This window comes from Eupeodes corollae, chromosome 1 (assembly GCF_945859685.1).
Source record: "Eupeodes corollae chromosome 1, idEupCoro1.1, whole genome shotgun sequence".
Classification (NCBI taxonomy): domain Eukaryota; kingdom Metazoa; phylum Arthropoda; class Insecta; order Diptera; family Syrphidae; genus Eupeodes; species Eupeodes corollae.
The window spans coordinates 303671369-303682923 of NC_079147.1; the positions used below are offsets into that span (position 1 = coordinate 303671369).

At 30.7% G+C, this 11555-nt stretch overlaps 1 protein-coding gene across 13 annotated transcripts in view; it reads left to right on the forward strand.

The window, feature by feature from the left end:
• The window catches only part of LOC129942174 (uncharacterized), a 180589-nt gene extending 169493 nt beyond the window's left edge, over nucleotides 1–11096 (forward strand). For all 13 annotated transcript variants that reach the window (XM_056051005.1, XM_056051003.1, XM_056051008.1 and 10 more), the window contains one exon: nucleotides 3465–11096. In XM_056051005.1, the coding sequence (XP_055906980.1) occupies nucleotides 3465–3611 (147 nt within the window). In that variant the 3' untranslated portion in view covers nucleotides 3612–11096. The remainder of the gene's footprint in view (nucleotides 1–3464) is intronic.
• The last annotated feature ends 459 nt before the right edge of the window (nucleotides 11097–11555 follow it).

Genomic DNA, 11555 nt, shown 5'->3' on the forward strand with positions numbered 1-11555 from the left:
CGTTTTGACCAGGACGTCGGTGTTGTATGTCCTTTCTTGATGACAGCATGTACTTTGTTTTGCCCTCATTAACCGTTAAACCCATTTTTGCCTCCTCTGCCTCGATACTCACAAAAGCCCTATTGACATCACGCTGAGTTCTTCTGATTGTGTCAGACCTTTGAAAAATAGTGCCTCTAGTGTTGACTTTTGAGCTCTGCACAATTCTTTCAAGCACGATGTTAAAAAAATCACATGACAGCGCATCACCTTGTCTAAAACCTTTTTTGACATCGAAAGGTTCTGTTAAGTTGTTTCCAACTTTTATGGAGCAGCGTGAATTCTCCATGGTCATTCTGCACAAACGGACGAGTTTGGCAGGGGTGCCAAAATTAGAGATAGCTCTATACAACTCGTCCTTGTAGATGCTGTCATATGCGGCCTTGGAATCGATGAAAAGATGGAGGTTGTCGATTTGGTGTTCTTGCGTTTTTCCAGGATCTGCCGTAATGTGAATATTTGATCGACTGTGGACTTTCCTGGTCTAAAACCACACTGATAAGGTGTATCAGGTTGTTGATGATGGGCTTTAGACGTTCACATATTACGGCAGAGAAAATTTTATAGGCGATGTCAAGTAGACTGATTCCTCTATAGTTGGTACAGTATAGAGGGTCTCCTTCTTTCAGGATCGGGCACACAATACTAAGGTTCCATTCATCGGACATGCTTCCTTCCGACTATATCTTACAGATAAGTTAGTGCATGCTCCTAACCAACTTATCTCCAGCTGCTTTAAAGAGCTCGGCATTCAAGCCATCCGCTCCAGCGGCTCTATTAGACTTCAGCTTAGATATGGAAATCTTTACTTCGTCTAAGTAGGGAGGACGGGATTGTTGTCTTAGTCGTCTATGTTGAATGGATCATCCTGCCTGACAGCGGAATTCAGTTCGTCGTCGCAGTTATACAGTCTGCAGAAGTGGTCCTTCCATATCCTCAGCATTGACTGTGGTCCTACTATCATGTTTCCACTTTCGTCTTTGGAGCCTTTGGTTCTAGGTTTATGTACCTGTGAATTTCGTTTCACCTGTTCATAAAACTTTCGAACTTCATTCCCGCTTTTAAACCTCTCAACATCTTCGACCGCACGCTTCTCATGCCCTCTCTTTTTCCTTCTGAGAAGTCGGCGTTCCTCTCGCCTCTTCTGGTCATAGAGCTCATGAGCAGCTCTCGTCCTCTTATGCAGCGCCACTTTGCGTGCCTGTTGTTTGGCTGCATTTGCCTGCCAACATTCCTCATCAAACCAGGGGTTCCTTGTTGGTAGCTGTATGAAACCCAGCACATCAGAGGCGGCTTCTCTGATTGCATCTTGGCAATATTGCCACTAGATTTCGATACATTGTGTTGGCGGCAGAAAACTTCGAGAGAGGTTTCTTGTAACTCGGTCGGAAAAGGATTTGGCGATATCTTGCGATTGTAGCCGTTCGATGTTGTACCTTCTCCCAGCACCTCCCTGTTTTGCCTTGGGTCTGGAAATCCGAAGTGCTACCTTGGCTACAACGAGGTAGTGGTCCGAGTCGATGTTAGCTCCTCGGAAAGTTCGTACATCCATGATGCCGGAAGCGTGTCTGGCGTCGATCGCAATATGGTCAATCTGGTTGATTGTAGATTGATCTGGAGAAGTCCAAGTACCTTTGTGGATGTTGAGGTGTGGAAAACGCGTACTGGCTACAATGACGTTTCGCCCCGCAGCAAAATCTATAAGCCTGAATTCGTTGTCGGAAGTGTTGTCGTGCAGGCTGTTCTTCCCGATTATTCCACCAAAGATGTCTTTCCTTCCTAGCTTGGCATTATAAACGCCCTGGATGGTTTTAATATCGTTTCAAAGAACATATCTTTGGTGTTGTCATCTTTCTCTTCTGTGGGGGCGTGCGCGCATACCAGGCTAATGTTGCCGAATTTAGCATTGATGCGTATGGTCATGAGGCGCTTATTGATGCACCTATAGCTTAAGACTTCTTGCCTAAGTCTGGCTCCAATGACGAAGCCGCATCCCAATAAGCGCTGCTGGTTTTCGTGGTAGCAGTCACCATAGTAAATATCGCAGTTTTTCATCCTCTTTTTGCCCGGCCCATCCCATCGTATTTCCTGGATGGCGGTGATATCTGCTTTATAGCTGTCTAGGGCCTCCGCCAATTCTTCGGCTGCACGTGGTCTGTTAAGGGACCTAACATTCCACGTACATATCCAAAGTTCGTTATCCTTATTTCGTTTGCGAGGGTTGTCAACAGTGAATCCGTCCGTATCCGAGGCTTGTTGGTGCTTCGCAGATAAAGGAATTTTTTACGTGGCCAGGAAGTCACCCCGACGGCACAACCCCCAACCTGGAGGGCCAGATCCTAAGTATAACTCCAAGTATGGGGAGCCTTGGAGTTGAAGAAGACCTATAAGGTGTTCACTAAGTAGTTCAACCTTACGGGAACTGTATACGCCACTGTTGATTCCATCTCGGGAATCCCTCCGCTGCCTTAGTGCCTTAGTGGAAACACCTCTCCCCACCTCTCTCGTTTGCTGCCCCAACAACTTTCCACTGGGGTTGGAACCCAATCTCCAGTTGAGGTACTAGGAACCCTATGTGCACATGTAAAAACTCATATAAGTGCGCGACATACCCCCCCCCCCCCCATGAAAAGTCTGGATCCACCCTTCCGCTTCGGAAACTTAAGCACAAAAAAGGTAACCAACTGTCAAAATTACAGATACTAAAAACAAACTTTCTTTATAATATCAATTATCAAGTGTCAAATCTACTGTCACTAAGGAAAATGCACTTTGAAGTGGAAATAAGCAGAACTGATTTTTTAAAATTGACATGAAATTTTTCGCGAGATAATTTTTGACCTTATAATTTTACATATGATAGATATTTTATGATTGATAGATATTTTATTTTCGATGACTTTGTTAATGTTGTTATCCACCATCTAAATGAATCACTCAAAATAACCATTTTTTGTGAATTTAACCGTATCTTAACACATAATTGAGGATGTATCGATTTAACCAAAAATAAACCTCATTGCAAAATAAAATTTGGGCGCTACAATTTGGAAGCTTTATTCAGGAGTTCATCTATTAACGTTGAAATGTCAAGTCTAGAAATAAATCACTTGATAGCTATAAAATGGTCGCCACTCAATACTAGACATTCAATTTAACGCTTCAGACACTTTAAGCACAAAAACGCCAACCAACTGTTAACTGTCAAACTTACAGACACTAAAAACAAACTCTCTTCATAATGTCAAGTGTCAAATCTACTTTCACTAAAACCACACTCTACACAAAATGATTGCAAATTATAATTCCTTCTGATGAAACGTGCTTTATATATGTAAATTAATAAAAATCTATATTTTTTAAAAATTTTTTAAGCATTTCTAAATTTGAAATGACACTTATTAAAAATCTTCTCTTTCTTTCAGACCTGTTTTGTTCAAGTACGAAAAAAAGAACCACCACATCCAATTCGTGTCGCCAAAACGATTGATGTCATTGCCAGGATAACCTTTCCAACGGCTTATTCTATTTTCCTAATTTTTTTTTTTGTTCATTATAAAGGATTCTCCTAGAAGTTATTTTAAATCCTGAACACCAACACACCTTCACACACACGCCACAAAAAACCACACAATTTAATAAGACAAACCAAAAACAAAACAAAAACTAAATCGCTAGTTTAGATTTTTAATTTAAAAAATTCAAAGCAAAGTTAAAACTTTAAATTACGCTAACAAATAAAATAAAAATAGTAAATAATTATAACAAAAAATAAAAACTAACTTTTAATTAAAACTAAATAAAAAAAACCTTTTGTGATTCTTAGTAAAATGAAAAGAAAAATATTAATAATTTTTTTATTTTGTTAACATTTCTTTTGATTTATTTGTTATAGAACCAATACTTGAAAAGAAATCGTCAAAACTGTGAAATAAATTAGTTATAAATTTAAAAAATATATATATATATGAATAAATATATATTATAAATTAACAGAGGGAAACACTTAAGTGATAAAAATTATAAAAGTAAATGATGCAAATTAGAAAAAAAAAATTAAAGCAAGAACAGAATAAAATAAAATGTAATTTAAAAAAATACATACATCATTTCTGTAGAATGTTTTACGTACGAAAAATAAAATGACAACAAATATTTTAAAAAACAAATTATATTGACTGCCTTTTATAAAAATTAAAACAAAACAATTAATTAAAAAAAAGTAAAACCAAATAATAGTAAAATTTAATTCAATCATAAAGTTTCTTGTACTATTTGCATTAAAAAAATAATAAAACAAAAAACAAATTATAGGCACATTAGATTTGGCAATTAAATTATAATTATATTGCTATGTAAAAATATTTTTAAGGTTAAGAAACTTAAATTGAAAACAAACAAAAATTAAACAAGAAAGTGTATTATAAAACAAAATAATTCAAAATGTCGACTATTGTTGGCAATGATATGGTTTTTTTAAAAATTTCCTTTTTATGTTAAATTTTTTGAATTTTATTTCAAATATAAAACATTGCTAAATAATTATTAAATTTTATCGATAAACAACGATTTACTTTTAAGAATAAGACACACTCTACGCACTCGAACCAAAAACCAAATATTAACAAAAAAATCCTTGTAGGTCTTAACTTGCAACAAATGTAAGCAATTCAGTTATTATTTAAAAACAGCTTAGAAAAATCAAAAAATTAAGACTTACAAAATAAAAAATACACAATGATCTGCAAAAAAATATAGGAAATAGTTTTAAAATTTAAAGTTAAAAAAGAAAAAACTTAAAAACCAAGACAAAATCTGCGTGTGAGAAAAACAATAAGTAAATTATGTTTAAATGAAAAACAAAAAACACAAAAATTATAAGCCTCACAAAACAACCTTATTTTCTTTCCCTCAAAATATTGGTTAAAAAATAGCTTACACGATTTTAAGGAATGCGAATAGTTAAAGAATGGTTGGAAATTTATTTAAACAAAAAAATAAGGATACAATTTTTAAAAAAAGAAGAAACTTATGCATCCATTGTGGATTGAAAATACATATCAAAATAGTATTTTTTATAATTTACAAATTTTCTCTGTAAATATGCAACAATTTATTTTAAAAATATTTTTAAAAAATACAACAACACAATCGATGTCATAAGAGCAAATGAGAAACGTTTTAAAATTTTTATTTTCAAACTGCTCCTCCCTGCTATATTTTTTTTTTATTTTAATTTTTATTTAAATTCTTTTAAATACACACAAAAATACACAAATTTTACGTAGTTTTGTTCAATGTAACATTTGTTAAACAAAACTTTACTTAAGACCAAATGCATATTATTAAAATAAAATTTTAAATCAAAAAATCTTTTTTGTTAATGAATTATTATAAATATTTAAAACAAAAAATGTAAAAAAGAATGTTAAGAAAATTAATAAACTCATAAGTGCTTTTTTATGCAAAAAAAAAACAAAAACAAAACACAAAAAAAGAACCACTAACCATTGTAATTAAGTATTAATATATTTACATAAATTAAACTATTTTTCAAAAATGACATTGCCTTTAAATAAAAACAAACAAAATTAAAATAAAAAAAAAAAACATAAATAAATTACACTATATTCAATGTTGTAAAAATTTTTGCAAAATAATTTTAATTTATTTTATAATTTGCGTGTTTTATAAAAAAAAAAACTAAATTGAACAATTTTAAATACATCATATGTAAAATATTTACCCAATATTTATTAATTATATTTACAATATTGACAATCGCTATAATAAATTTATACCTGCAATAAACAAACAGAATATTTCCACCTATGTTTGCCCGTCCATAAAATTAAAACAAAAATAAATACCAAAATTATTGTGTTTAGAGCTTAAATTAATTGTTCGCACTTTTAATTAATAGGCAATGACGTAAAATTTTTGAAAATTCATATTTTTTTATCCTACTCGGCACAGCAAACAATTTTAAAACACCAAATTCATATAGAATTATTTTATTTCATTTGATCATACAATTAACAAAAAAGTAGTTTTCTTTTTCTATATTTTCAATCACCATTAAAGTAACAATACAGAGTTAATGACAGTTAAGTCCATTAGAAATGTCAATTTTTTAAAAGATAATAAAAATGTGACAGAAATAACTCCACATCACTTTAAGAAATGACTTCTGACGTTTAATTAAAACAAAAACTTCAAGTAAAATTACTCCCCACTTACATCCGATGAAGTTTACGTCCTGCACCCAAAGTTGGCAGCTATGAATATTTCCAAAACGGACTTGAACTTAAATGCGATAAATAAATGTATTGACGGAGGTTAAAGAAAGAAAGTGAACGAATTACCAAAACTAATAATTCGATTCAATTATTAAAATAGGTTCCACACAAAATTTGACTTGTATAGTTTCTTGGAAGTCATGTTTTGTATTACGTTCGTTAAGATTCTTATTTCCATTTTTGACATTTCAATTCTATAAAATGGAAAGTTTACAAACTTTCAACTGTATTATCCTAAACTTAACGAATGCTGAGTTAAACTTGACTGCGATTACTATATAAATGAATTAAAGGAGGTCTAAGAAAGAAAGTGATTAAATTACCAAAACTAATTATTGATTTAATTATTAAAATAAGTTCGACACAAAATTTGACTTGTATAGTCTTGGAAACCATGTTTTGTATTACATTCGTAAAGATTCTTATTTCCATTTTTGACATTTCAATTCTATAAAGTGGAAAGGTTGCTATCAGATGTATTATCTTAAACTGAACGGAAATCAAAAGTATTTGACGAAAATTCTTCTTTTAAAAAGAAGTTAACAAATATCAATTTTAAAATTTCAAGGAAATTACTTGTCAAAGTTAAGTTTGTTAACAAAAAATTTGAATTTAGTGGTCATTTTAACAAAAGTGAACGAAAGCTTAAATGTATATTAAGAAGATTTATCCTTGAACGTTTTAAACTGAAAGAAATTGTCAAAAACTAAACGAAAATCAGAAGCATTTGCTTAACGAAAATTCTTCTAAGCAACTTAAAAAAAGAATTAACAAATAACAATTTTAAAATTTCAAGGAAACTACTTGCCAAAGTTAAGTTAAAAAAAATGTGGATTTAGTGGGCTTTAAACAAAATTGAACGAAAGCTTTAATGTATATTAAGAAGATTTATTCTTTAACGTTTTGAACTGAAGAAATGTCATTTTAATTCTTAAAAGCTTTCGTAATTTGTTAAAGCTACGTTCTTTTACTCTTTAAGTTCAGAGCTGAGTTTCTGAGACTTCAGAAGATGCTAGATATTTCCTGAAAACTCACAAGTTGTTTTGAAATGAAGCCTAGTACGCTGCTGATGCGAAACGAAATTTCCCATACAAAAATGACATGACGAAATCATAAACGAAAAATTTCGCTGTGCTTTTCGTTTTTCAGTACGCTGCTGAACAACGAAATGTGTCATTTTAGTGGATAGCTGTACTAGATTTTTTAGTACAATTCTCCACTCTTTTCGTTCTCAATTTAATTGCCCGGTATATTAATTGCTTGCGAAATTTTGACGTTTAATTTATTTATTGGAAAAAATTGTTTACAAATCAAAATTGAAAATTGTTTACTCGTGACTTTCGGTGTTTTTGTTTTTTGTTTTCCACAGCTGACAGAACTCTACACAAATATTTTTCCGTTGTGGTTTTCGTTTTAATTTCGCTCTACACTTGGAGACCACCGAAAAATTTCGTTTCGCATCAGCAGCGTACTAGGCTTGAAAACGAACTTTTAAAACTCAAGATTTTTCATTTGTGATTTTTGAGAGCTTACATTCTAAACAAAAATATAAGATGGTCTGGAAATTAGTAAACTCTTTCAAAAAGAACAAGCTTAAGAACATGATTGTACATCTTTTCCATTTGAAGTATGAAATGTTGTTGTTTTTGAGTAATAAATAAAATATTGAGCTTTTTATTTCCAAAAAATAATTATCTCCACTGCTTCTTCCCCCATTTTCTTTTTTTCAATTAATTTGTATTAAATTCCATCTTCCACGTTTGTTGTGTTCAGCTTTTTATTCACAACGTTAAGCCTTTCTTTGAGCTTGTTGATAGTGCTTTGAACACTCAAAACACATCCTCGAAACTAAAAATATATTACATCTTTAAAGCTCTAAGCACACTAAGGAGAAAAATTTTATTATGACAGTTTGATAAGAGCCATATCTATTGATGACATTCTTTGGCAAAACATTTTCCTTCTTCCACAATTTTGATTGTTTAGAGAATTTGTATTTAGTTCCTCTCTTTTACACGCTTGAAATTTGTCCTGTTCAGGTTTTTAGTCCGAATGCTCGTTATTTCTTCTCCGAGCATTTAAGACCGCTCTGAGCATTTAGAAACATTTTTTTTTGACAGTCCAGTGTATAAAAGGCGTTATTCGTTTCTAGTTCATAGCAGACGAAAGACTTACTTAAGGTGGCTCTATAATCCTGTGTGAACTAAGGCCAAGCTTCTCCATCTAGCTCGGTCCCTAGCCATTTTCCACTTGTGCGAACCACCTGATCCGCGGTCTTCGTCTACTGCGCTGTCCTGTGGGTGTGGATTCACCTTGCTTAAAGCCTTTTTTCATATCGAAGGATTAAGTTAAGTTGTTTCCAACCTTTATGGAGCAGCGTGAATTCTCCATGGTCTTCCTGCACAAACGGACGAGCATGGCAAGGATGCTTAAACAAGACATGGCTCTATACGGCTCGTCTCTGGAGATGCTGTGGGTTTCGATTTGATGTTCCTGGGTTTTCCAGGATCTGCCGTAGGGTGAACATTTGACCGTCTTTGTAGACTTTCCTGGTCTAAAACCAAACTGATAATTGGCTATCAAACCCTGAGCTGTTGAACAAAACATTGTGTGAAAAAAGTGACAGTAGATTAAAAATGTCTAATAGTGTCAGCTAAATGTTAAGGTATATTTCTGCGATGCCCGAGCATAATCGATATATTCTGAACTTGTTAAGAAGTCATTTCGGAGCTAAAAACAAAAAACTTGTTTTTTTAAATAAATATGATTTGTAATCATGAAAATGAATATATCCAGCATGGTGCTCATATATGCGTTTCGCCCGATGTAATGGTTGGGCTCATCAGAAGATGAACATTCCACCTTGTCTTGACGCATATTTTCTCGAATAAAACGAGAATCCATATAATATGAGCGACATGGAGCTACTGTGAATTATATGGTTGCTACAAGTCTTCAGAGAAGATAAATTGTAGCTATTTTTATTTCCTTGCTATAAGACATTTGAAGATGAAATGTTTGACTGTTCTGATGAGCCCAACTATTACATCGGGGCAAAACGCATATATGAACACCATGCTGGTTTATTTTTATATTCATTTTCATGATTTCAAATCATATTTATTAAATTAAACGGTGTTCAGGAAAAAACAATTCGACTGTTAACAGTCAAACATTTCATCTTCAAAAAACTTGTATTGCGTTTTACTTTTTTCGTTAAGTTTAGTTCAGAGGGACAAAATTTATAAGTATTGGATTATTGTAATAAAGTGGACCTGTGATCTTGATTTTTCGAAACATAAGGCATAAATATTGTATTGAAAGTGTCGGAATTTCTAAGAAGAACTTCTTTTGCTTGATTAATAAGAGCCTAAGTAACAACTTAATAGTGTTAGTAGTACTTCCACTGCAACTTCCGGAGGATTTCAGCTAATATGATTTTTTCAAATGTCAAAAGCTAGAGGATATGACCTTAATAAAACATGAACTTTCTCTTTATATTTTTTTCTCAATACAATATTAATTTGATAATATTGTTTCTAAATACAGAAATTTGAACAGTTCTAGGAACTTATTGATTTAACGAAGATACTCAAATTCAAATTTAGAACATTGTAACAGAAAATTTAAATTTTAAATTAAGGTATTATTTTACATACAATGTAAAAAATTGGTACATAAAGGACCACAAGTTTTCAAAAAGAATTTTACAGATAAATATATGTTTTCCATTTTTTTTTTAATTTTATTTTAACATGTTTAGGTAAAGACAAAAGCGGTCATAAAATAGTGAATACATTTTATTTCAATCCTAAATTATACTTTTACTTTTATATTAATGTTTACTATATGTTTAGCTATTTTAAAATTTGTTTTTATTTCTCCATATTTAAACAAATAACTTACACTTTCGTTCCCTTTTAAATTTTTGAAATAAATACCTTTATTAATGCATAAAATCAAATACAATTCTGTTTTGTACAAAAAAAAAACCAAAATTCAATATAGCGTTAATATTGAAACCAATTTTGTAAATATTAATATTTAAAATAAAAAAAAAAACTAATTCATATTTGTTAACTAAGTCATCACACAATGTCTAATATTTTATTGCCTTCACTTGCACTTAAGTAGATTTTTATATTTAAAACAAGAAAAAAAGAAAACAAGACAAAATAAACTTATAATTACTTATTTACTAATTTTATATAATTATTGCCAAATATTAAGATTTATCACAAGTAAAAAAATAAATTATAGAAATAACAAAAACAAAATAACATCTTTACCATCCCATTTCAAAATGTATAATAAAAATATATAAAAACTATGAGCATACATAATTCTTCTTATGAATTTTATTTTTCATTTAAAAACAAAACACAAAAAATTAATTAATAAATTTATTAAAAACCATAATATCCAAAAGATGCCAATGCTTAAATTATCACAAACCAACAAAATTTAAACCAACCAAAAAGTTAAAAAAAGGTACTCTTGTAAGAAATTCTCAAAAATATAAAAACAACAAAAGTGTTAAATAATTTTCATAAAAATAAAATTACTTCTAAAAATTATTATAATGTAAGCAAACATTTTTTAAGTAGGTAAAATGCTATAAATTTAATAAATTTAAAACAAACAAAAAATCGATAGGTGCCTTTCAAGAAAAAAATATTTATTTAAATTTTTGAGTTTGCATTTTATTATTTCGCAAAATAAAAACTACACTCTCACCAGAAAAAAAACCACACATCACAGATTTAATATAAAATACAAAAATAATATAACACTTGACTAAAAAAGACATAATTTTATATCAACTGCACTAAAAATAAAATAGATATCAAACTAAACAAAAATATCCCACAATTTTCAAAGAGAAACAAATCATTTCATTTCATATTTAAAAAATATAAAAACATTAGAAAAATAAGAAACTGAAAATATATATAAATACTCTAGGGCACAGCGCTTTCGCGAACAATTGATAGATGAAATTAATTGTATTGTACATATTAATATCCAATGAATGGTATGATAAAGCTTTTAAATCGTTTTGAGGATGCATTAGTCAAAAAATAAAACATAAATACTCTTAAATTTAAATTTAAAAAACAATATTAGAAATACTTAACGCGTTAAGTTTCTTCTTTTAAGAAACAAAAATGGAGGGTGCTGTATTTATATTCAAAGATGAAATTGCTAAAAAAAAAC